This window comes from Macaca thibetana, chromosome 13 (assembly GCF_024542745.1).
Source record: "Macaca thibetana thibetana isolate TM-01 chromosome 13, ASM2454274v1, whole genome shotgun sequence".
Taxonomy (NCBI): domain Eukaryota; kingdom Metazoa; phylum Chordata; class Mammalia; order Primates; family Cercopithecidae; genus Macaca; species Macaca thibetana.
In genome coordinates, this window is record NC_065590.1 from 37032917 (window position 1) to 37057905 (window position 24989).

At 50.0% G+C, this 24989-nt stretch overlaps 1 protein-coding gene and 1 long non-coding RNA gene across 3 annotated transcripts in view; both read left to right on the forward strand.

The window, feature by feature from the left end:
• LOC126934114 (uncharacterized) overlaps window positions 1-11922 on the forward strand; it is a 239224-nt gene extending 227302 nt beyond the window's left edge. Inside the window, exon 2 of the long non-coding RNA XR_007718835.1 lies at window positions 7187-11922. This is a non-coding gene — a long non-coding RNA (uncharacterized LOC126934114). The remainder of the gene's footprint in view (window positions 1-7186) is intronic.
• The window catches only part of LOC126934106 (uncharacterized), a 139729-nt gene extending 117603 nt beyond the window's left edge, over window positions 1-22126 (forward strand). Inside the window, exon 8 of one of the 2 annotated variants that reach the window (XR_007718819.1) lies at window positions 20769-22126. Coding sequence is in view for 1 of the 2 variants with exons in the window: in XM_050754583.1 (XP_050610540.1) it covers window positions 1574-1632 (59 nt within the window). In the remaining variant the exon portion in view is untranslated. Of the gene's footprint in view, window positions 1-1573; window positions 11923-20768 lie in introns of those variants that run through there. The other variant, XM_050754583.1, reaches the window with a different exon arrangement.
• The last annotated feature ends 2863 nt before the right edge of the window (window positions 22127-24989 follow it).

The window sequence follows — 24989 nt, forward strand, 5'->3', positions numbered from 1 at the left end:
CTCAGGGCAGCACCTGTGGTCTGCTTCATGGCTGAGGGTCTGGGAAGTTGTCATTCCACTTCCAGTGTGGGCTCCCTCCTGCTCAGCCCTGCTGGGCTGGGGACACAGACCTGAGTTATAGAGCCTTTGTAGGTGTCGCCACATGGATGTGCTGGTTTGGGATGCCTTGACCTACCCCAGAGGGCAGCCCCTCATGAGCAGATTCCGTTCTGGGCACACTTGTGTGTCTCTGGGCGAGGGGAGTGCCCACTGCTGCCTTCTCAGCTGCTGAGCAGAGGGGCTGCTGGGGAGGACCGTTCCCCCCATTAGCTAAACTACCCACCGCCACATGTCCTGGGCCTCATGTAGATAGAGTTGCCCGTGCAGGAAGCAGGCTCAGCTATGAATCTACCTGAGGGCAGAGCTTTCTGCACTTGTCTTTTGATTGGGATTCATGTTAAATGCCTTGCTTGCTCCTGGGCAGGCATCTATGGATGGGGACATCTGTGTCCCACTTGACAGTCTGCCAGGCCCCCTACTCTGAGTCTCCATAGGTCAAGGATGACTGCTTCCTTCTCTGAGGTATTCCCCCGGTCCCGACGGTGAGTTTTTATTACTGCTTGCCACATAGTCTGTGTTTTAAGTCTGGCCATTCCAAATTTCCCCTCCAAATTTGATGAGCAGTCTGCCCACTGTGATTGCACAATGCCGAGACGGGTGAGCAGAAACAGTTGTGCTTATGTAGGTGCATGGTTCTTTGTGATTTCTGCGGCTAACACTGCCATCTGCTTCATGTCCAGGGCTGGGTTCCATGTCTGTCTGAGATCTCGACCACCTTGTCTACAGCAGTTTGTGACCCAAGGTAGTAATTGCTTAATTGTCTACTAGGTTCGTGGCTTTCAGGGGCCAGAAAGTTGTATTCATCTTTCTATCCCGGACCTGCATAGGAAGTCAGTGGCCCATATGCATTTGTTGAATGGAAGGAATTTTAAACTTCTTGAAGTTTCCCTTTCTTACCAATTCTATATCTCAGCCCAGCCTGGAGCTGAGCCCATAACAGGGCTGATGGGTTGGCCAATGGATGGGACTGCTGAAAAGTTTCCTAAGTCAAAAGTGGATTTTGATCCCCAAGGACACAAAGAAACCCAAAGGCTTGACTCAACCAAGTATCTGGAGTGCCTGTTGGTGAAAGGCCAGGCCCCATCACATGTGAGCCATGATCATGGGGCCATGGGAAGGGGGTTTGGTGAGATGGGAAGAATGTGCATCATGAAACAAGGAAAGGACTTGGCGTGAACCAATGGCGATCAGGTGCCAGGAAATGAGGAGTGTGGCTAACTCAGAAATCTGTCTCTGAGGTCTGATTCCAAAAGAAAGAGAAAAAAGGGAAGAAAGGAAAGAAGGGAAGGAGAGAAGGAAGGAAGGAAGAGAGGGAAGAGCAAAGAAAAGAAGGAGAGAGCGCGTAGGTTTGGAAGCTAGATAAAGCTGGACCTGACAGGAGTTCGAGACCAGCCTGGCCAACAAGGTGAAGACCCGTCTCTACTAAAGATACAAAAAATTAGCTGGGTGTGGTGGTGGGCGCCAGCAATCCCAGCTGCTTGGGAGGCTGAGGCAGGAGAATCACTTGAACCTGGGAGGCGGAGGTTGCAGTGAGCCAAGATTGCACCATTGCACTCCAGCCTGGATGACAGGGGAAGACTCCATCTCAAAAAAAAAAAAAAAAAAAGCTGGACCTGAATCCCCTTTCTATCTCTTTTAAATGTGGCTCTCTAGACACGATCTCTATCTCTATGTCCTAGTTGCTGCGTCTGTACAAGAAGAATCAGATTAATGTATATGATGTGTCCCACACTATTCTCGGCACAGGGTAGAACTCACTTAGTGTATTCATGCTGCAAATAATGGGGATTATTGTTACCATAGCTCAGGTTTTGCATGAGGTGTCAGTTTGGATTTAATGAACTTAAGCCAAAAAGAGCATTTATTTAAAAACTTCTGGCCGGGCATGGTGGCTCACGCCTGTAATCCCAGCACTTTGGGAGGCTCAGGCAGGTAGATCACCTGAGGTCAGGAATTTGAGACCAGCCTGGCCAACAGGGTGAAACCTTGTCTCTACTAAAAATACAAAAATTAGCTGGGTGTGGTGGTGCACGCCTATAATCCCAGCTACTCAGGAGGCTAAGGCAGGAGAATTGCTTAAACCTGGAAGGTGGAAGTTTCAGTGAGCTGAGATTGCACCACTGCACTCCAGTGGTGGGCAACAGAGTGAGACTCCGTCTCAAATAAAAATAAAAATGAAAATAAAACTTCCTAGTTCATAGAGTTGGAGTTGAATCCCAAGACCTCAGGAATGCTGGGAAAGGAGGGACTGGGGTTTCAGGAATAGGAAGACTGCCGCTGGGCAGATGCGGTGCCAGCCTCCTTGTGTGACCTCCAGGTTCAAATCTCTCAGACAGTCTTACTGGCTGGCTGGGATCCTGTGCTGACAGCCCCACCGGGACCATGATGGAACTGCGGGAGACGTAGTTCCCCCTCAGAAAAGTGAGGTGCTGTCCAGAAGAAGGGAAGCAGAAGTTGCTGGACAAGTATAACCGTTGACCACCGCACATGAGAATCCCCCACCTTCCCACCTCCACGCCAGTGCCTGCTTAGGCCCTCCGGGTCAGCCCTCATGCACAGAACTGTGTAATCACTGTTCCCCCACCCTCCCCCATTCCTCAAATTCCTCCACCAATTTTAATTTCAACACACCATCTCCCTGCCTGCCGCACCCAGCCCAGCCCAGCCTAGCTGGGCCCAAGCAGGAGGTGGCAGCTTTGCCCAAAGGGCTGCCCTGCTCTGAGGCCTCCTGCCTTCTGGTCCCTCCCTGAGAATCCCAGGCCAAATCCTCACCTGCTCTTCACAGAATTCCCTATGCCCTAGGAAACAGAACTCAGGCCAGTGCTGAAATCCCCATTTGCTTCTTCCTACTTCTGCCTTTTCAAAACCAGCTCTTCTTTTTACTTCGCTCTTGGCCAAATCCTGCAAAAATGTGTTCATGGGGAGGCCACTAGGAGACCTTCAGCATTGAGTACAAGAGGCTCCAATGAGAGGAAGACAGAAATACCCAGGGTTCCAGCCAGGCACGGTGGCTCATGCCTGGAGTCCCAGCACTTTGGGAGGCCGCAGTGGGCAGATTGCCTGAGCTCAGGAGTTCAAGACCAACCTGGCCAACATGGTGAAACCCTGTCTCTACTAAAGATACAAGAATTAGCCAGGTGTGGTGGTGCACACCTGTAATCCCAGCTACTTGAGAGGCTGGAGCAGGAGAATCACTTGAACCTGGGAGATGGAGGTTGCAGTGAGCCAAGATCACACCACTGCACTCCAGCCTGGGTGACAGGGCAAGACTCCGTCTCAAAAAAATAAAGAAATGCTGAGGGTTCCAGAGGCCCCCACAGGGTGAGGAGAGGGGCCCACCTGCCAGCCTTGCCAGCCCTTTCTGCTCCAGGGTTCTGACACAGCGATGGCATCTGCTCAGGGCATCTTAAAGGGCTTTCAGGTCTGAGGGGCCACACTTCAGAGGCCTGAGGTTTCGTGGTGACCAGCTGCAGGCCTGAGAAGTGGGGGAAGCAGCCCCCAGGACTGCCCAGCCTGCATGACTCTGTCTTCCCTGCTCTGCTTGATGACTCCTAGTGTCCAGTGTCCTCCTGTCCTCACCCAGATGCATCTGTTCCGTGAGGCGCTGCTTGCTGCCAACCTCTCCCTTTCTCTTTTCTTTAGTAAAGCTGGTACCTCATGTGCCTCCTCCCCTTTCAGCTACCCATATGGCTAGAAAGCTCTGATCAATTAATTTCCACATAAGTGGTCAATTTAAAAATCTTAGAAAACTTATTTTTTGAGACAGGGTCTTGCTCTGTCACCCAGGCTGGAATGCAATGACTGGATCACAACTCATTCCAGCCTTGAACTTCTGGGCTTGAGTGATCCTCTCACCTCAGCCTCCCAAGTAGCTGGGTCAACAGGCATGTGCCAAGGGGCCTGGCTATTTTTTTTTAAATTTTTTTAATTTTTAGTAGGGATGAGGTCTCTCTCTCTTGCCCAGGCTGGTCTCAAACTCCTAGGCTCAAATGATCCTCCTTTACAGGCGTGAGCCACCACGCTTAGCCTCAGTAAAAGAGATTTAATCACAGAGTGTCCACTTCAAAGGGTAGCTCTGAAGAGTAGATCCCTGTTGTAAGGCCTCCTGATCATTGCAGCTCTTGTCCCTAAGGGATGGATGGATGGATGGATGGATGGATGGATGGATGGATGGATGGATGGATGGATAGATGAGAGGGAGGGAGAGAGGAAGGTACTCACAGGGAGAGATTTGCAGTTATGATCACTTCCTCAGGGCCCCTTCCATCTTGCAGATGGCCACCTGCTCTGCCTACATAGACCTGGCTCTGGGGGTACAGGCAACTGGGCTCTACCAACCTGTGCATCATTTAAAAGTAGAGCAAATAGCCAGGCATGGTGGTTCACGCCTGTAATCCTAGCACTTTGAGAGACCAAGGCGGGCAGATCACTTAAGGTCAGGAGTTCAAGACCAGCCTGGCCAACATGATGAAACCTCATCTCTACTAAAAATACAAAATAATTAGCCGAGCATTGTGGCATGTGCCTGTAAACCCAGCTACTCAAGGCTGAGGCTTGAACCCAGGAGGCGGAGGTTGCAGTGAGCTGAGATCACGCCACTGCACTCCAGCCTGGGTAACAGAGCAAGACTCCATCTCAAAATAAACAAACAAACACCATTTTTTCCTGATTAAAAACATATTTCTTTGTGTAAAAATTTATAAATGCATTTAGAAGAAAATATGATTCACTCTAATTATATGATCCATTTGTAACTATTAATATATAGTACATAGTTTAAAAAATTTTTATTGAGCTTAAAGTGTATCTAGTTTTGTGTCCTAATTATTTCACTTAACCTTCTATTATAAGCATTTGCCACATCAATAAATATTATAATGTAATACTTTCTGGTCACGTTTTATCATCATTAGATGCAGCATAATTTACTTAATCTACTTACTGTTCTTGGACATGTAGATAATTTTCATATTTTTTTGTGATTATCACAAGTGGTGCAATATTCTTGTAAGTAAAGGATGGCCTTTCTCTGATCTATTTCTCTGATAAGTTTTAGATAAAATCTGAGAAGTGAAATTCTGGGTAAAAGAATGTGAACTTTAAAAACAACTTTTTATTTTAAAATAATTTTAGGCCAGGTGTAATGGCTCACGCTTGTAATCCCAGCACTCTGGAAGGCCAAGGTGGGCAGATCATCTGAAGTCAGGAGTTTGAGACCAGCCTGGCCAAAATGGAGAAACCCCATCTCTACCAAAAATACAAAAATTAGCTGAGCGTGGTGGCGGGTGCCTGTAATCCCAACTACTCAGGAGGCTGAGGCTGGAGAATCACTTGAATCCAGGAAGGGGAGATTGCAGTGAGCTGAGATATCTCCATTGCACTCCGGCCTAGGCGACAAGAGCGAAACTCCGTCTTAAATAAGTAAATAAATAAATAAAAAAAATAATTTTAGATTTATAGAAAGTTGCAAAGATAGTAGAGAGAGTTCCCATATATCTTTTATCCAGCTTCCTCTAACGTTCCTATCTTACCTAACCAGGGTACATTTGCTAAAACTAATAAACTAATATTGGTATGATACTGTTAAGTAAACTCCAGATATTTTGGGATTTCACTCATTTTTTTTCCATGAATGTCCTTTACTGGGATACATTCCAAGATAGCATGTTGTATTTAGGGTGTGAATATTTGTGAGGCTTCTTAGATAAATACACACATACACACATATGTATGTATGTGTGTGCATGTATACATGAAAATTATATAAATGTATATTCCCACAAATAGCATTGATTGCAGGGGATGAGAAAAAGACTTTGCCAACTTAAAAGAGAAACAGCGATAATAACAATGTGACTTTAATGGGCATTAATTCATTGCTAATGAGTTTACGGATTTTTTCATCTGTTTGGTGGCCAGTCGGTTTTCTTTGTTTTTGATTTCTCAATCACCTACAGGAATTTTTGTCAGTGTTTAGATCTTTAGCTTCCACTCAAGGTGACACACAGCCAGAGTCAGGTGAGCATCTAGAAGCTGTGACTGGTACTGCATCCTACTAAGTCACTGAAGGGGCCATGGGGGAAGGCAGGCTGCCCACGTGCTCCCTGTACAGACTTGGTTTCTCCCTCAGATGCCTGCCCAGGGCGGTGGAACTCACAATGAGGCTCCCTGCTCGCTAGGGCAGGCCAGTGGCAGGGAGAAAACTCATTCTATTCTGAGCCCTAGTTTTTTCATCCATTAAAGGGGCACAATTTAGGCCTGTTCAGGTACTGGATGGATGGTCGTGAAGTCACCGTGTAAAGCATCGTACAAGTGGGTGATGGTGGTGTAGAGAGCAGTGTGGTGAAGGGGACCGAGCAATGCCTCATGTGGAGAGCGTGGAGCTCAGTCCACCAACCCAGGTGGCAGGAAACGTTCCTGAAATCAACTCAGTTCCAACTCTGAGCTCCCATGGTGCCTGAGGAGGCGGAAACTTCATCTTGGTCATTATTAGGCCCCATCCAGTGAGGGTCACCCCAGAATCCAGGAGGCTGCCCAGAAATGTGGGCAGGCAAGGGGCCTGTCACTCTCAAGGGCCTCATGAGGCTGAGACTCTGCCCCCAGGCCATTTTGGGGGCCTTTGTGCCCAGTTTGAGGGGGGTCCCATGTCCAGGGCTGGCCTCCTCACCTCTGTGTCCTGCCCCTCCCAGAGAGACATAGTACAGGCCTCTGCCCTCTTCCCAGTCCCCAGTTCCTCCTCCCCTCTGCATTCTCATTTTCTCCCAAGACTCTTCCCTGAGAGTCTACAAGGAGCCCAGATACTGGAACAAAGAGGCAAAGGAGAGAAGGGCCTGGCGTGGCTTCTACCTGGTCCTGAAACTCAAACGTCCCTGGCTGGGTGCGGTGGCTCACGCCTATAATCCCAGCACTTTGGGAGGCTGAGACAGGTGGATCACGACGTCAAGAGATTGAGACCATCCTGGCCAACATGGTGAAACCCCATCTCTACTGAAAATACAAAAATTAACTGGGTATGGTGGTGCGCACATGTAGTCCCTGCTACTCAGGAGGCTGAGGCAGGAGAATCACTTGAATCTGGGAGGCGGAGGTTGCAGTGAGGTGAGATCGCACCACTGCACTCCAGCCTGGTGACAGAATGAGACTCTGTCTCAAAAAAACAAAAACAAACAAACAACATGTCTCCTGCAGCAGGGACACCCAAAAGAGGACAGGTCCAAGACCACCTTGGAATGGGAGGAGGAGGAAAAATGCAACCATTGAAACACACATGAGTATCCAAGGAAATAATCTGGCCACACGGAGAAGAAATACGAAGAAGATACAGCCTCTTGTCCAAATGGCACAGACCTGCCGTGTGGCCTCTGACAAGTCACTCATCGTCTAGGAGTTTACTCAGTTGTGCAGTGAAGGGGAAGGTTCTATGACCTCTGAAGCAGCCCGGCTCTCCTGTCCACGGGCTGCTACCACCTCGGAGGGCGCGAGGTTTGCTTCCGGTGTTCGGGGCCTTTCCCAGTCACTGCCTCACCAGGACACCCTCACCCATGTCAAGCTGGGAAAGGGCTTTCTTAACCTTGTCATGCCTTGCTGTGGCCTGTGGTTGGTGTAATCTTTGAGGGCTTTTGTAGCTCTGCCTAATCATCAGGGTGAATGGAAGCTAGCTCTGGGTTTGACCTAAGGCCCTGATGCGTTATCTCCTTTAATCCACATAACTGCTTGATGGGCTGGGCTTGTTGTTTTCATTTTATGAAGGGGAAAATGGGGCCCAAAGTTGTTTTCCCACGGTGGCCTGGTGGGTGAGGCAGCGCTGGTCCCATTCTCAGACTGAGCTCCCTGGCCCTCCGGGTTGTGTCCCCTCTGTGGGGCAACTATCCAGGGATGAGTGTGTGACCATGCTCAGAACCAGCCTGGGAAAACTTTCCCCAAGGAAACTCCCCCAGAGGCCTGGAGGGGTGGAGAGAGTGTTGGGAGAGCACAGAGCCCCTGGGAAAGAGGCTTCTCTGGGAGCTGGAGCAAGCATTTCTCAGAGTGCTGGGATCACTGGCTGGCCTTAAGGCCCAAGACTGCCAGCATGCCCGCCCTGCAGAGAGTTGTAGCCAGAAACAGGCACCTGGCCAGTTGCATTTGTGCAAAGGAAGCCCATGGAGCCCCAGCCTGCTTCCTTTATGGGCTGGGGCAGGGTAAGGGATATCTGAGTTTGAATTTAGTGTCTGGGGGATCCATACCAACACTTGTCATTCACCACCCAAGGGCAGGGACCCACTTCTGGGGCTCATGACCTAGAGGACGGGCCAGACAGCCTGGAATGATACAACTCAGGGTGACACCAACAGGTCCCACTGGCCACCTTGTCACCTCCTTTTCTTCACTCCTCTAGAGTTACTCTTTTAATTTCCACCTTGTGGCCCTCCAAAGATGCATTCCACCCAACTTTCCGATTGAACTCGTGGGGAAATGGTACTTTCTGTATCCAAATCTTAGCTGAAACCAGATTTGGGGTTATATTGACTAAAAAATCATTTGGCGCCACTTTTCATTTGTATTTATTAGGCCCCTCCTAGGTGGTAATGGGCCAGGTAGAGTGAGAGTACAGTAGAAACCCAAGACATGAAATTATACAAGAAGGTCAACCTTCATTTTACAGATGGAGACATGATAACCCAGAGATGTAGAGGACCTCGCCCAAGGTCACGCAGCTACCTGGCCAGTCTTGGGTTTGGAACGTGAGGTTCCTGCCTTTCAGTCCCGTGCTCTTTCAACAGCATCTTACACAACTTACTGAATGGTGGAGGAAGCAGGAATCACACCTGCAAAACAATGACGGAACCCTGAGGGGGCAGGGCTCCCACTGCTGATGACTTCCCACCCACAGTGGCTGCCAGTGCCTTTACGTTGTTTACTTAAATGTGCTTGTCTGGAGGTTGTCATTTTCTTTTGAGACACTGGGAATTCCCATAATTTTACAAAAAAGTTCAGTAAAACTAAATTTCTACATTTTTGCCCATTTTTTTTTCCTTTTTTTTTTTTTTTTTTTTTGAGACAGAGTCTCACTCTGTAGCCCAGGCTGGAGTGAAGTGGCTTGATCTCTGCTCACTGCAACCTCCTCCTCCCGTATTCAAATGATTCTCCTGCCTCAGCCCCCCGAGTTGCTGGGACTACAGGTGTGCGCCACCATGTCCGGTCAAGTTTTGTATTTTTAGTAGAGACAGGGTTTCACCATGTTGGCCAGGCTAGTCTCAAACTCCTGACCTCAGGCGATCCACCTGCCACGGCCTCCCAAAGTGCTGGAATTACAGGCATGAGTCACCTTGCCTGTTCCATTTTTGCCCAATTTGTATCTCCTCAGTGTATGAGTGTGTGTGTTTTGTGGGGGGCACTCTGTTCCTATAGGTTGGTCTGATTTGGGACTCTGTGTGTGCTTTGGTGGGGGCACAGCGACGGGAGATGGTGGGAATAAGGTGTGGAGAGGCCGTATTGTGCCATTATCCCTTCCAGGACACTCTGTGCCTGGAGGGGGAGAGGGAGGGGGCCAGCGATGCCAGGCTGGGAAGGGGCTTTCTTAACCCACAAGTGTACAGGCCTTGAAGGCCATGACTTAGGGTCATTGTCACCCATTCATTCATTCACTCAAATCTGGAAAGCATTCAAAAAATAATTTTTAAAAATCACCTCTGGGGAAAAGTCTGGTGTCAGGTTCAGAAAGGATTTGTTTCATACCCAGGGCCATGTCTGGGTTGTGTTCTCCGCTATCCAGGAACCCAAAGGCTCTCATTCAGCCTCAAGGGCTGTGGAAGTGACTCCTGGTAGGTGGCTCCAGCACTGACTCTGGGCCCTCAGGGTTGAGGTTGCCGTGAAGACTTCGGTCCGCATCACCTCCTCCCCCAGATCGAATTGGAGGGAGCCAGGTGAGCTTGAGGAGGAGGCGCTGTGGAGCTGGGCTTGGCTTCCAAGGAGAACCACAGGAAGACCAAACTCAGACTGGGATCTTGTGGGAGGGCAGCACTGGGTCTGGAATGAAAGCCTTTGCCCACCCGGCGTCTACATGGGCCACGCGGCCGGAGGGTTGGGCCTTCCAGGGCCACACACCTGGGAGGGACAAGGCTGGGTGCGGTTGGGTCACATGTCTAACTGGTGTTCCTTTGAAGCTGTGAGTTGGACAGATTTTATCTTGCTTGTTTTGACCCTCTGTGAGCTAACAGCTGAGGGTGGGGTGGGAAAGGGGAGGACGGAGAGCAGTAAGCGTGCTGGTTCTTCTTTTGGTCTGTTTAGCAACTTCCCATGACTTTTGAGCAAGGGACAGGTGTAACCCCTTGCACCCTGAGGTGTGCAGTTGCCTACATATGCCTGTGGCCTCAAGGCCATGTAGAAATCGTCCCTGGTTCAGCCAAAGCAAATTCACTGACCACGGGGGAAAGAGTAGGGAACATGAAACAAGCAGCTCTGCCTGGCCTTCCACTCACCTGGCCATGAGGCCCGTCATTCAGCACGCTGGGCACTGTGAGGGACTTCTGTCTCCTGTCTCCGTCACACTCCACTCCTTTTTCCTCCATGGCTCAGCAAGGCCTACATTTTCCCAGTGAAGTCACAGAACCACAGGGAGAAACCCATGGACTTGGCCTCTCTCCCTAGGCGAGTGAAGTTGGTGGTAAAGTCTGTTGGCAAATTCAAATTGTACTTGCTACAGTCTTTTCCTCAAGTAATTCTGGGTGCTTTCCAAACTTACCAGTTTCCTGAAGTACATGGGAGGAGGCAGGGAAGCTTCTCGGGGGAGGAGCGGCACCAGCAGGGAGGCTGAGGGGCAGCAGTACAGATGGGAAGTTAGATGACGTGCAAGGAAAGGTGGGTTGCAGGCTGGGCTCTTGTTCTCTGTGGGCTCCATTCAGAATCCCCCACTTCACCTAGGACACTCTGGCCTCCGTCTAGGCATCATCGCCATGGAAAGCCCAGATACAGTCAAGTCCTTCATTAAACACCTGCCTCCACATCCCTTCCAGACCCTTCTCTGTCCTCAGAAGGAGCTCTTTCCTTCAAGGAAGGGGCTAGGGGCTTTGTTCCTTTCTGTGCTTCTGGTCAAGGCTGATCCTCCTTCCTCCTGCCTGAGGATCTAACCTTAGCCTGGAGCGATCCCAGAAGAGTATGGGTGTGGGAGGTTGTCAGGCGTGTGACTCACAGTCTCCTCTGGGACCCCTGCCCCAGGAGCTCTGGAGGGCTGTCAGACATAACTTGTTGCAGGGAAGATAGTTGACAGAAGATGTTTAACAGGAGTGTGAACGTGCCATCAGCCCATGCCCCGACCTCCAGGAACAGCCTAGCCTTACAGTTCCGTGCCCTCTTCAGCCCAGGGACTCTTTACCCACCTAACATTGTCATTACCCAAAACTATTTCACCTCTGCTCTAAACAATTCCAAAATCCCCATCCTCTGATCCCAGCCTTCTTCCTGTCCAGAGTTCTCATCCGCAACTCCTGCCACCCCAGGGTGAATGGCAAAGCCCTCCACCAACGTGGCAGCCCACAAAGGAGCAGACTGGAGAGAAGGAAAATGAGTTCCGTTTCGCTGATCAGATCTGAAAAGTATACATTGGGCAGGGCCATCAGGTGTTTGGAGAGCCTTTTGAGGCCCTGCTCACGGCAGAGCTGGGGTCGGGGTTCAGATCCAGGTGTGCACAGATCATAACAGTTCCTATGAGCTGATTGTTAAATCTTCAGGAATTTCGTGAACCAATGGTTAAACCCAGCCATTATGAAAAACTAAATTTTAAATTAAATTATATAAACTTACCATTAAATTAATTATATTAAGGCAAAAATAATACATTTTCAAAAACCATCACTTCCTAATGATTTTTTTTTTTTTTTGAAACAGAGTTTCATTCTTGTTGCCCAGGCTGGAGTGCAATGGTGCAATCTCGGCTCACTGCAGCCTCTGCCTCCTGGGTCCAAGGGAGTCTCCTGCCTCAGCCTCCCAAGTAGCTGGAATTACAGGCATGCACCACCATGCCTGGCTAATTTTGTATTGTTATTAGAGACAGGGTTTCTCCATGTGGGTCAGGCTGGTCTCGAACTCCCGACCTCAGGTGATCCACCCACCTCGGTCTCCCAAAGTGCTGGGATTACAGGCATGAGCCACCATGCCTGGCAATAATTATATATTTTATTATTCTTTATTATTTTAAGATTATGTACATCTATTATGTCTGTAGAAATACTACATAATATTGTGTTACTGTGCTTTTTCCCCAAGTCTGCATTCAGTGACATCATATTGGTGGATTGAAATCAGCCATAGTGGGAATACTTACACCACAGAAATGGGCAGCAACCACCACAAATCAGGGCTTTATTCATTATTTGGTTGACTATCTAGACTTAAGAAAGTTATGGAGAAAATGCTAATAATGCACGTTAAACTTAAATGTATGTTTTGCCAATGGCCATTGCATTGTGAATGGCACAGAAAAATGAAGCAAATATTCTTCCAGTATTCTCTGGAACTATTCTCTGCTTCAGTAAAGAAATTGCTAACACCATTGACAAGTGAAGTTCTGGTCAGGTGCAGTGGCTTTTGCCTGTAATCCCAGCATTTTGGGAGGTCCAGGCAGGAGGACTGCTCGAGGCCAGGAGTCCAAGACCAGCCTGGGCAACATAACTAAACCAGTTCTTTACAAAAAATAAAAGAGTTAGCTGGGCGTGGTGTGCACTGGCTGAGGCAGGAGGATCTCTTGAGCCCAGGAATTTGAGGTTACAGTGAGCTATGATCATTCCACTGCACTCCAAGGTCTGGGCAACCCATTCTTTAAAAAAAAACAAGTGAAGTTCCAACATCTGTCTTTCTGGTTTCACTTTTTTCTTGCTAGATGGTACAAAAAAAAATATCAGTTAACATTCATGTTGGAACTACGTTCATTTGTCAGTTACAACTGTAGGCTGGCTGTGGATTCAGCAGGTTGGCAAAAATCAGTGAAAGCGTTCTGTAAGACCCAAATGGCTATGTGCAATTTACAATAAAGGATAGTATATATTTTTTATTATTTGTAAATTATTAGCTATCCTTTATGTCAATAAAATTTATCATAAATATATGTATGTGTATATATGCATGCATTTTCCCCAGAGAGCTCATTGTTAATTAAACATCTACCAGCATACCACTGGGCAGGTTGCCTTAGGCTGATGAGGAGTGACCAGAGATTTGACTCTTTGGAAAGATTCCCAGAAGAGGGTGGGAATCACTGATGGAAAGAGGCTGCTGAGGAGGTTGGAGGGGCCTCAGGTGGAAGGATTAGCCTGGCTAGGCACAGAGTCCCTGAAAAGGGATGTAGGAGTGAAGAAAACCTGGGGTAGGGTGGAGTGGGAGATCGCCATTTCTCTGCCAAGTAGGACGCAAGCCATCTTCTGCAAGCAGGAGGTGGAGAAGTGAGGAAGGGTGAAGGTTTGGCCTGAGTAGTCAGTGTGGGGCCAAGAAAAAGGACCAGGGAGGACGAAGAAGACTAAGGAGAGACTGCAGAAGACATGTGAAAACCAAGAGGACGGCAGACCTGGCGGGTGGCTCACGCCTGTAATTCCAGCACTTTAGGAGGCTCAGGCAGGCAGATCACCTGAGGTCAGGAGTTCGAGATCAGCCTGGCCAACATGGTGAAACCCCATCTCTACTAAAATTTTAAAAAAGTAGCAAGGCATGGTGGCGGGAGCCTGTAATCCCAGCTACTTGGGAGGCTGAGGCAGGAGAATCACTTGAATCCGGGAGACAGAGGTTGCAATGAGACGAGATCACACCACTGCACTCCAGCCTGGGCGACAGAGCAAGACTCCATCAAAAAAAAAAAAAAAAAAGGTGGGGGGACCGGGCGCGGTGGCTCACACCTGTAATCCCAGAACTTTGGGAGGCTGAGGCAGGAGGATCACAAGGTCAGGAGTTGGAGACCAGCCTGACCAACATAGTGAAACCCCATCTCTACTGAAAATACAAAAAATTAGCTGGGTGTGGCGGTGGGCGCCTGTAATCTCAGTGACTGGGGAGGCTGAGGCAGGAGAATCTCTTGAACCCGGGAGGCAGAGGTTGCAGTGAGTTGAGATCGCATCACTGCACTCCGGCCTGGCTGACAGTGCAAGATTCCATCTCAAAAAAAAAAAAAAAAAGTAAAGAAAGAAAACTCCAAAACCCAGAGGACAGCAACCGAATTACAGCCACGAGAGCAAGAGGGTCGAGTGTAACCAGGTGCAGCACTAGGCTAAGCCCCATGGTACGGATTGCTTGATTAATCTTCCAGGACAATCCTAGGAGGAAACCAAGGCTTGGAAGAATTAAGTCATTTATCCACAGCTTGTAGCCAGTTAGTGGCTGAGTCAGGAGTTGAATTTAGGCAGCCTGGCCCTCTTGACAAGGCAAAAGACTGCACAGAGGCACCTTTCTTCTCAGCAAAGCTCCTCCAGACGATGCAAGTTCAAATGCTCCAGGACGGAGACTGGCAGGGCAGACGTGGCTGTGTGTCAAGGGCTTGTGGTCTTCCTCACAAAGCCTTGCAAACCCGCCTCACATCTCCGGCCTCCCCAAATGTTCCTGCACCTGATGCTCTTAGCACCCCACACTGTCTGTTGAATCTAATTATAAAGAATCTAGGCTTGCATTTTTAAATATCTTTGTTATTTTACCTTCAGAGAATTCATTCTTATTGTGTTTTTAAATAGTAAGGTACGTGACAGATTGGAAATTTGCAAAACAGATCCTGAACCTTAGAACATTTGAGAGGCAGGGTCCTAACATGCTATTCTAATCATGTTGATCCCCTGCTGGGAGCCTTTAGTGATCCCTACTGGCTACAGCAGTTTTCCAAATAGTAGGTGGGGATCAATTAGTGGGTTGGGAGATTAGTTTTCAGTATCATTACCAGAGTTAAAAAAGAAGTGGCTCCAAATAGAAAATACCAGAATATATTACACATAGTAAATACATTTTGTTTTAGCTACATATATTTTCATGCATATGTGTACTGGATTATGATGAAAAATGTCTTTCTTACTATGAGCACAGTATAAAACTTTTTTTTTGAGACAGCGTCTTACTCTGTCACCCAAGCTGGAGTCCAGTGGCATGATCTGAGCTCACTGCAACCTCCACTTCCCAAGTTCAAGCAATTCTCCTGCCTCAGTCTCCCAAGTAGCTGGGATTACTCCCGAGTAGCCATCACCACACCCAGCTGATTTTTGTATTTTTAGTAGAAACGGGGTTTCCCCATGTTGGCCAGGCTGGTCTCGACCTCCTGACCTCAGGTGATCTGCCGCCCCGGCCTTCCAAAGTGTTGGGATTGCAGGCGTGAGCCACGGTGCCCGGCCAGAAAAGGGCAACTTTGAATGCGGCTCATCTGCAGATAAAGACAGCACTGCCAGGCCTGACATTCAGAGCCATCGAGGCAGAAGCAGTCGCTGAGGAAGATCTGGCAGTGCTTCATGGGAAAGGGGTGAGGACAGGCTGAGCTGGAGGATGTGCAGGTTATGGATGAGACCAAAGGCCCAGAAACACCAGGATTTTCATGCTTAGACTGTACCAGTGCTGCAACTCAGAGAGAAGCTGGGCCTGGCAGTCCCTTGTGATAGCACCTTAGAGGAGGGAGACCCTGAGTTTGCCAGGGAAATCAAGGGAGACTTTCTGGAGGTGGTAGTGTCTTAGTTGACTTCTCAGCATTTGCCAGGAGAACAGGGGTGTGGAGAGGGCTCATCTGGCTGAGTGGCTTGTGACAAGGTACAAGAAAGCCTGTCCTGTTTGGGGAACTACACGCCATTTTGTGTAGGTAGAGCATGAAGCAGGGAGGCGGACTTCATGAGTCTTGCTGGATGTCAAGATTTTATTTTGGGATGAAGAGCCATGGGAGAATTTTGAGCAGAAGAATGGCATGAACAGACTTACATCTTTGGAAGATGACTTGTGACCTGAGGAGGGTGGATTAATGGAGAGGAGTCAGAGGCAAGGAGACCTGTAGGATGACTGCGGACCTCAGCAGGGTGTCCTGAGGCCAGGGTGTGAGGAGGCATGGAGGTGGGAGAGAGACTCAGGAGGAGGAGCTGAGGGCACTGGTGACCCACCAGTCCAGGTGGGGCCATGAGAAAGGGGCGGAGGTGAGGAAGGCCCCTGTGTCTATGACTCTGAGGGCTGGCTAGATAGCAGTTCCATTGCCAGATAAAGAACACAGCAGGCCAGGTGTGGTGGCTCATGCCTGTAATCCTGGCACTTTGGGAGGCCAAGGCGGGAGGATTGCTTGAGCCCAGGGGTTCAAGACCAGCCTGGGCAACATAGGGAGACCCTGTCTCTAACAAAAAAAAAAAATTAAGAAAATTAGGCAGATGTGGTGGTGCGTACCTGTGATCCCCTCTAAGGTGGAACTGGAGCTGAGGTGGGAAGATTGCTTCAGCCCGGGAGGTCAAGGCTTCAGGGAGCCACGGCACTTCAGCCTAGGTGACAAAACAAACAAAAAACACAGGAGGCAGAGGGTGTCTGGTGAGAAGAGAGAACGTTCACTGTTGAAAGTGGACTTGCAGGCAGACATGTCAGGTGGGCAGCTGGGGCAGCAGGGAGAGAATGGGTAAGCGGTGCAGAGGGGGCGTCCCTGGCCTGGAGAGTGTATGGAATGAGGGGGAATGGACTGTAGGCAGAGCCTCAGGGAGCCACATCTGTGAGTATCCACAGATACTCACAGGGAGAGGAACCCACAAAGGACAGAGGGGAGGGGTCGTAGTGGTAGAAGACCCAGAAACTTGGGCCACAGAAACCAAAGGAGCAGAGAAGACCTAGGAGGAAAGCAGCAGTGCAAGGGCTTTAGAAGGCCAGAGTCCTTGAGGCTGAGAGGGCCAGACTGCAGCCTCGGGGAACCGCTGATGTCCCTGGCAAGGCTGACGGCAGAGGGTGGTGGGGCTTTGTGTGTGAATGGAGGTAACGCCATGAGGCAGAGTGTAAGCAGGCTGCCCCGGACCACGCCGCACCATGTGCAAATTAGAAAGGGGCACCCCTTCCTCCAGGCAGATCCAGCCCCTTGTTCTGGCACATAGGCTTGGCAAGAGGAGTGCAGGCTAGGCCTCAGCCTCCACCTGCCCCACAGTAGGGCATCCGGGCACCTTGGCCCTGTGAGTGTGGACCGACCCTTCTAGAAACTGTCTGAGAAGGAAGGCGACAAGTGGTCATTGACCAAGGAGATTCAGGATCATGTGAGGGTTTTCTTTTTTAAGATGTGAAAGTCTCTTGCGTGCTGATTTGGATAAAGGCAGGGAACCCATGGAGAGTGAGAATTTGGAGATTCAGGAAAAGAGAGTACAGGACACAAGGTGGGAGAGTGGGACACGAGGTGGGAGGGTGCAAGGCTGGAGTGGCTGCCCTGGGAGAGGCCTGTGCTATAGGGGACCAGGGACACTGAGCCAGAGTTGGGACTGCCTGTCCCCAGTGACTAGGGGTTCCAGTGCCCAAGACTCAGGCCCATGCAGACTGCCCAGGAGTGGGCCAAGAGCTGAGCAGACTAGGCTGGGGAGGGTCTTGGCACAGAGCCTTTGCTTGCTTATTATTTACTTTTTACTATGGAAAAATTTCACACACACCCAAAAGTAGTGAGAAACTCAAATAATCCCTCTTAGATCTATTTCCCAGCTTTAATAATGATTAATATCGCCAATCTTATTTTATGGAGCAGTTTTTTGTGTTTGTTTGTTTGTTTGTTTTCCAAGACAGGGTCTCACTGCGTCACCCAGGCTGGAGTGCAGTGGTGCGATCTCAGCTCATCACAACCTCCACCTCCTGGGTTCAAGTGATTCTCCTACTTCAACCTCCCAAGTAGCTGGGACTACAGGTGCACACCACCAGCCTCTGCTAATTTTTGTATTTTTAGTGGAGACAGGGTTTTGTCATGTTGGCCTTGAACTCCTGGCCTCAAGCGATCTGCCCACTTTGGCTTCCCAAAGTGCTGGGATTACAAGTGTGAGCCACCATGCCTGTTCAATGTACCAGTTTTGAAAGCACCTTTTTAAAAACTTAAAATTTTAATAGACTTTATTTTTAGAGCAGTTTTAGATTTCACAGCAAAACTGAGTGAAAGGTACAGAAGTTTCCTATTTATTCCCTATTAAAAAACTTTATTTGGAAATTATTTTTATTTTTTATTTTTTTGAGATGGAGTCTCGCTCTGTCACCCAGGCTGGAGTGCAGTGGCTCTATCTTGGCTCACTGCAACCTTTGCCTTCTGGGTTCAAGCGATTCTCCTGCCTCAATCTCCCAAGTAGCCAAGACTATAGGCACCTGCCACTACACCTGACTAATTTTTGTAATTTTTAGTAGAGACAGGTTTTCACCATGTTGGCCAGGCTGGTCTCGAACTCCCGACCTCAGGTGATCCACCCACCTCAGCCTCCCAAAGTGCTGGGATTACAGGCGTGAACCACCGTGCCTGGCCTATTTGGAAGTAATTTTAAGCTTACAGAAAATGGCAAGAACAAGTTTTCTTAATTTGAAATAACTTTTTCTTATTAGAGGATATATTTACAGAATATCTGTAGAAGAGAGTTAAGATCATTCATGATTCTACTACCCCAAAATAACCACTGTCATTGTTTTGGTGTCTTTCTTCCCAGTCTTTTTTCTGTGTTCACAGACACAGTTTCCATTTTACCCGGAGACTATCCCAATCCCCGCAAGACGTCCTACCCTGTGTGTCCACGTGCACTGACTTACTCTCAGGGCCTTCACTACCCACATCCCCCCTCAGATGGTTTGCCTTTAGCAACAAAAATTAATCCAAGATTTTGGTCTGTGGATGCCCTCGTTCCCTGGTTTCAGGGCTACTGCAGGTTTCCCCTGTAATATTCCTTTCATGTTTGTTTTTCTCTGGTGATACTGGCTGATGTCTGGTTGGGGGAGTTGCCTGAGGCTCCTTGGGCTACCATCTTGCCCGGAAGCCTCCAGTGTGCCCCGCACCTCCTGCGCTCATCCCTGAGTAGCTGGGTTTGAGTCTGTCTCTCGCACTCGTCTGTGAACTCTGGGAGGGTAGGGCACAGGTCTGATTCATCTCTCAAAGTGAGGCAGCGTTGGCCTCAGTAAGTATGTATGGAATTGAATCAACCCACCTATTTGGCATTGTCCATTCCTGTCTATGCCACGGACTCTCTGAGCACCTGACACTAATTTACAGCCATGAGCATGGTGTCTGGCACACAGTAGTGCTCAATAAATGTGTGTGGATGGTGCGCCCAGCCACCTGGAGATTTCTGTACATGTAAGGGCTCTGCTGTTTTTCCCTTTCTCCCTCTCCTGTCTCTCCCACATCTTCTGGATCACTTTGACATGCCAGAGGGAAGGTACCCCCTCTCTGCCGCCGCCCCCCATCTTCTGTATGTTAGCAGCAAAGCTAGGTTGGCAGTTGATTGAAAAGACTCAACTTCCTGTGCTGAGGATATTTGATAGGTTTTAATCGCTCACAATACTAGTTATCATTAGAGACAATTCAAACTATTTCCAGATTATTTCGAAGCTGCCTTTGAGGTATTTAAGTTGGACAGAAGCCCTCCATGTGTTCAGCTCTAAGCCAAGTTTCCTGGTGTCATTAGAAGCCCACTTGTAGTTGGAGATTACCCAATCTGTATGTTTTAATTGCCTGAATATTTCACTAATTGCAGGGGTGTTTGTCAAAAGTGGCTTAATGTCCCCAAAGCTGTCTGGACCTGTGTTATAAGTCCCACTCCCAACTTCAGTTAAGTGGAGGGGACCCTGAAGAGGGGATGGGAGGAAGGGAATCTGCATAGGGTCTTGCCTTAAAGCCAGCCCCTCTTGCCGGGCAGGGCCCTGGGCCTCCGTGGCAGGGATGGGGCAGGAAGGGATGAAGGCTTGGTCTAGGGTGGGGGCACCAGCAATTGGGGAAAAAGGCAGGAACCCAATTCAGAGGGCTGGGCCCGGAGGAGGCGGCTGAGAAGGCCTTCAGGACATCTTAGTAATCTTCGTATTTGATTGAAAGATAAAAACAGGAGAGAACCAGTTTTGGCAAAGTGGACTTCTAGGAGTTAGTCAGCAACTTGCTCTCACCAACTCTTGGTTGGTCCTGCCCTTGACCCCAGGCCTGGAGGCTTGCAATGGCATTGGGGCCAGGACCACTGCTCCCCAAACACCTCCAGGACCCCCCACGGCTGAGACTCGCATTAAGCATTTTGCTGCCTCCTGACAGCAAAATGGATTTGGCTGGTGAGCTGTGCTGGGCCACTTCGGTTAGAGGGGTTCTGAACTAGGGGCAAAGCAGGGTAGGAGGGAGACCCAAACGGGAAGGAGAGGTTCTGGAACAGTGGCAAGCTGGGGAAGGGCTCTGCAGGCAGGAGAGCTCTGTCCTTCAGCAGCGACACTGGCCTCCCGGGTGAGGCATGTGGCAGGAACGCTCATGTTGAGGAGGTTTGGCAGGGACGAAGATGGAGGTCCAGTCAAGGTCAGGCTGTCCTGCCCGTGTGCCCTTGGCCATGACTGACTGTGGATGCTGCGTGGTGCCCGCATGGTCGGAGAAGGCATGTGTGATCTGGGGCTTTAGGTTTGGGGATAAGGAAACTGCAGGTGCCTTGGATTTCTGAATGTACCTTGCTTTGGTCAAAGCCCACCCAGCTTTGATCTGAGTTCCTGACCAGATTTTTGTCCAAAATTCACCTCTTCATGTCTCTTTTCAGTTTGAAGATCTGGTGCCATAAGCCTACTGATGCGGAACGCTGGAAGCAGAATGCGGTTAGGGACGGTGCTCGGAGGAGCTGTGCCACCAACCCCACACATACGCCAACCCTGGGCCGGGGGGCCCAGTTGTGCAGGAGAGGGGCAGGCAAATGGGAGGGCCTTCGTCTTGGCGGCCATGGCCAGAGGTGGGGGGTTGGGGGGTCGGGGGATGGAGGCCTCAGTCCCTGCCCTCACCAGGTGGCAGGGAGCAGGAGGCAGGCTGACCCACTTAGAGACTGGCTCCTTTCAAAGCAGCGTGGTTGTGACAGGGTGCAGTAAGTGGGTCAGCCTGCATATATCCATGGGTCTTAAACTCTTCAACACTTGGCTGTTAAACATCTAGATCCTGCTTTCATTAGCTTGTAAGCTGTGGCCATGGGGACCTGCCTGGTCTTCTGAAGCAGCAAGTGTGTCCAGAGGCTAACAAACAGCAGGTGCCTCAAATAAATAGAATTTTAATACTCGATGTAAATGTGGGTGCAAATAAATACATGAAATGAAAGATGGGATCTGAATTATATGTGCAAGTTACACAATTGCTCAGCTGTTTTGCACCGAGAACTGTAGCGTGATTGTGGGTGCCGTGCGTGTTTCACAGGTGCAGGGTGTGTGTGTGTAGTGTGGAGGAGTGTGTTTTTGTGGACGGACGTGTACGTGGTGTGTAGTAGGGAGCGTGTTTGTCTGCGTGTACGTGCATGTGAATGAAGAGAAGACCCCACCACTGGACTGGGTGGGGACAGAGCCAGCTACTTAATTTGCAGGGTCCCAGTGTGAAAGACAAACATGGACCCTCATTCAAAATTACCAGGAATTTCAGGACAGCAACCGCAGAGCATCACACCAAACTGGGGCCTTTCTGAGCGCAGGGTGGGTCTCACGCCCACGGAGGAGTGCACCTCCTTGTCTCCCTCCAACCTCCCCATGCCACCCCGAAGGCCCCTGGGTCCCCCTTTGCTCTCTTCCCACCGGCTTCCCAGGGTGGCCTTGACCTTGGCAATGTGGGGAAGTGGCCAAGGTGGGCTGGCAGAACGGCTTAGGGCTGTGCTGGTCTTACCCTTTCCCGACCCTCCTCTTCCAGCCTGGGCCTCACTAGGGGCACCCCAGTCCGTAAGGTGTCTCTTGCCCTGGGCTCTTGGCTCAAAACCGATCTCCCTAGAAGGCAGGGTCTGCTCCCCACTCCACCCTGCGTGGTGGGCCCTGCCCTCCACCCTCAGGACTTGGAAGGCTTTAGGCTCCTCTGCAAGCTGCCACTGTGTTCTGGGAAGTCATCGGGCCGCAGGAACAATCTAAAGCAAGCATGTCTAGCCTGCTTTGAACGCAGCCCAACACGAATTTGTAAACTTTCTTAAAACATGAGTTTTGGCTGGGCACGGTGGCTCACGCCTGTAATCCCAGCACTTTGGGAGGCTGAGGCGGGCGGATCACGAGGTCAGGAGATTGAGACCATCCTGGCTAACACATGAAACCCTGTCTCTACTCAAAAAAAAAAAAAAAAAAAAATTGTGAGTTTGTTTGTTTGTTTGTTTGTTTGTTTAGCTCACCAGCTATCGTTAGTGTTAGTGTATTTTATGTGTGCCCAAGACAATCCTTCTGGTGTCGCCCAGGGAAGCCAAAAGATTGGACCCTTGGTCTAAAGTGTTTGGGGTGGGCCGGGCGTGGTGGTTCATGCCTGTAATCCCAGCACTTTGGGAGGCCGAGGCAGGCGGATCATGAGGTCAGGAGATCGATCCTGGCTAACATGGTGAAACCTGTCTCTACTAAAAACACGAAAAATTAGCCTGGTGTAATCCCAGCTACTCGGGAGGCTGAAGGAGAATCGCTTGAGCCCAGGAGGCAGAGGTTGAAGTGAGCCAAGATCACACCATTGTACTCCAGCCTGGGCGACAGAGTGAGACTCCATCTCAAAAAATAAATAAATAAATAAAAATAAAATAAAGCGTTTAGGGTGAACTCACTGCCCACCAAGGGCTTCAGGTCTCAGGAGGCCCGACGGGCCCAGTCTTGGGCTTGTCCTGATTTGCCCAACTGTCCTGAGGGAGACTAAAGCAGGCAAAGGATCCAAGTGAATATCAGAAGTGAAACAATTTTAAAAAAACAACAGAAAAGAAACGGCAAAAGGCAACCAGGGAACTGAGAAAGAATTGGGTTGGTGGAGCTCACAGCCCAGAAATCTCAGTGAGGGGGCGTGGAGGGTGGCAAGCCCCACTCCTTCCTGTTTATTGTCCTGCTTTGCTCCTCCAGGGTTAAGTACGGTGTGCCTGCTTCAGGGTACACCCAGGAATCGCTAATGGGTGATAATGAGGGTGTCCCGCCCCAATACCTATACTTGTCAATAATTAACCATGATTTCCTAGGTTCTGGGAGGAGGTAGTGGCACCTGGCTGCCCTGACTGGCTTAGCTCATGGGGCACCTCTGGCATAGCTATTCCAAGGTGTCTGTGTGCTTCCAGGCTATTCTAAGGATGGGTACCTCCCAAGGCATAAGGGAACTTGAGAACTAACCTTTACCCATGTCCCTGATCCTAGCCAGAGACAGACTCCCAGACTCAGCCAGAGGCTGATGCCGACCCCTTCCAGCTCTCACGGTAAGCACGAGGCCCCTGCGTGCTTCTGTTGTGGAGGTCCCAGAGGGAGCTGTGTGGACAGACAACCTGAAGGGTCATCTGCCTCAAGCCACAGCGGCACAGAAGTCTAAAGACTGTGGGGAAGGATGGGGCCAAGGTGGGCTTGGGCTCCTTGGTGAGGGGGCCCAAGCAGCTAAGCAGGGGTGGAGGTTACCATAAACTTGTTCATCACCAGCCACAGTGCTTTGCCTGCCCTAGAGAGTCAGTGTGACCAAGGCTTCCATGCAGGGGTGTGATGGAACTGGATTCCAGAGGGGGAAAAAGTCTTCATTTAGTATTTGCCAATTTTGGTGGTGTAACTACTTCCACCAAGTCTGATTTCAAGCACCAATTGGTTTAACAATTGACCCACCAAATTCCTGAATATTTAACAAGCAGCTCTTTCTCCACTGCCCACCAAGACCCCTGCCCCCAGTGCTTATGCTGTACCTCTCCCAGCCCAGCACTCCACCTCCCTGTCCTTGCAAAATGCCCTTCTCTGGCCGCTGGAAAGCCTGAGACCTGGGGCCATGGAAGCTCCTGTGCTCCAGGGTCCTGGGCGGAGCTGCTCTGCTTCCCAGGTTGTCACGCTGCTCACGGAATGATGTGTGTGAAACGACTTTGCCAAAGTGAACACCAAACCCACTCAAATGAGGTCCCAAGGGACCACCAATTTCTAGTCTAAGCGCAGCGGGGAGACTGGAATTCAATGTCTACCACTATGGTTTGAAAAGCTGGTTCAGGGCATTTAGCAGTCCCAGCTTGTCAGCTGACAGGCCACCCTGCCTCGCTCCTCCCTTGGTCGCATGCTAACCTCCTCACTCATTTCCACTTCCAGGGGACCAGATGTGCGGAGGGAATGGATACCAGGGAATCGGGAAACCACTGGGTCAGCTCTTTGAGTCACAGAACAGCACTCATCCCAGCAGCTGGGAAGCTATCTGCAAAAGCCCATCTGCAGAAGGGGCTTCCTGGCCTTGCGTGTGGCTGGGCCATTTCTCTGGATGCAGGGTTTTCATTATGCAATCTTCTCAAAGAACCACCTGCTCTCAACACCTTCTCAGTGACTCCATTTCCCCCTCCTCTGGGCTCCTGGAATGCCACAATGGCCCCACCTTAGCCAGGCAGCTGTGATGAGAGGTGTTGACCCAGCTGCCTCTCCGCTGGCTCACTGAATCAGGTGGAAGGGGCTGGGGACAGCACAGTCTTGCAGTGCGGTTGGGGACCTGGGCTATCCAGAGGCAGGACTGTCCAGAGGCAGGGTACTGCTGGGATTCTGCGAGGCAATGAGTGATGCATGGCATAGGGAGCTGGAGAGGGACAGGCTCTTGGCCAGGAAAAACAGCCCCAGAGCCACAGGTGTGCCGTCGAGTCTTCCTCCTCTCCGATCCTTAATCATTCCTGTTTGGTGACAGCACACAGCTAGGCCTGGAGCCCAGCAAAGAGCCCCTGGGTCCCAGAGGAAGTTGTTCTGGGGGCTGGAGACAATCACAAATGCCAAGTTTGCGAGCCCCAGACTCTGGTTCATAGCGAGAGGCAGACTTGTGAACGAACCACCAGAGCACACTGTAAAACACG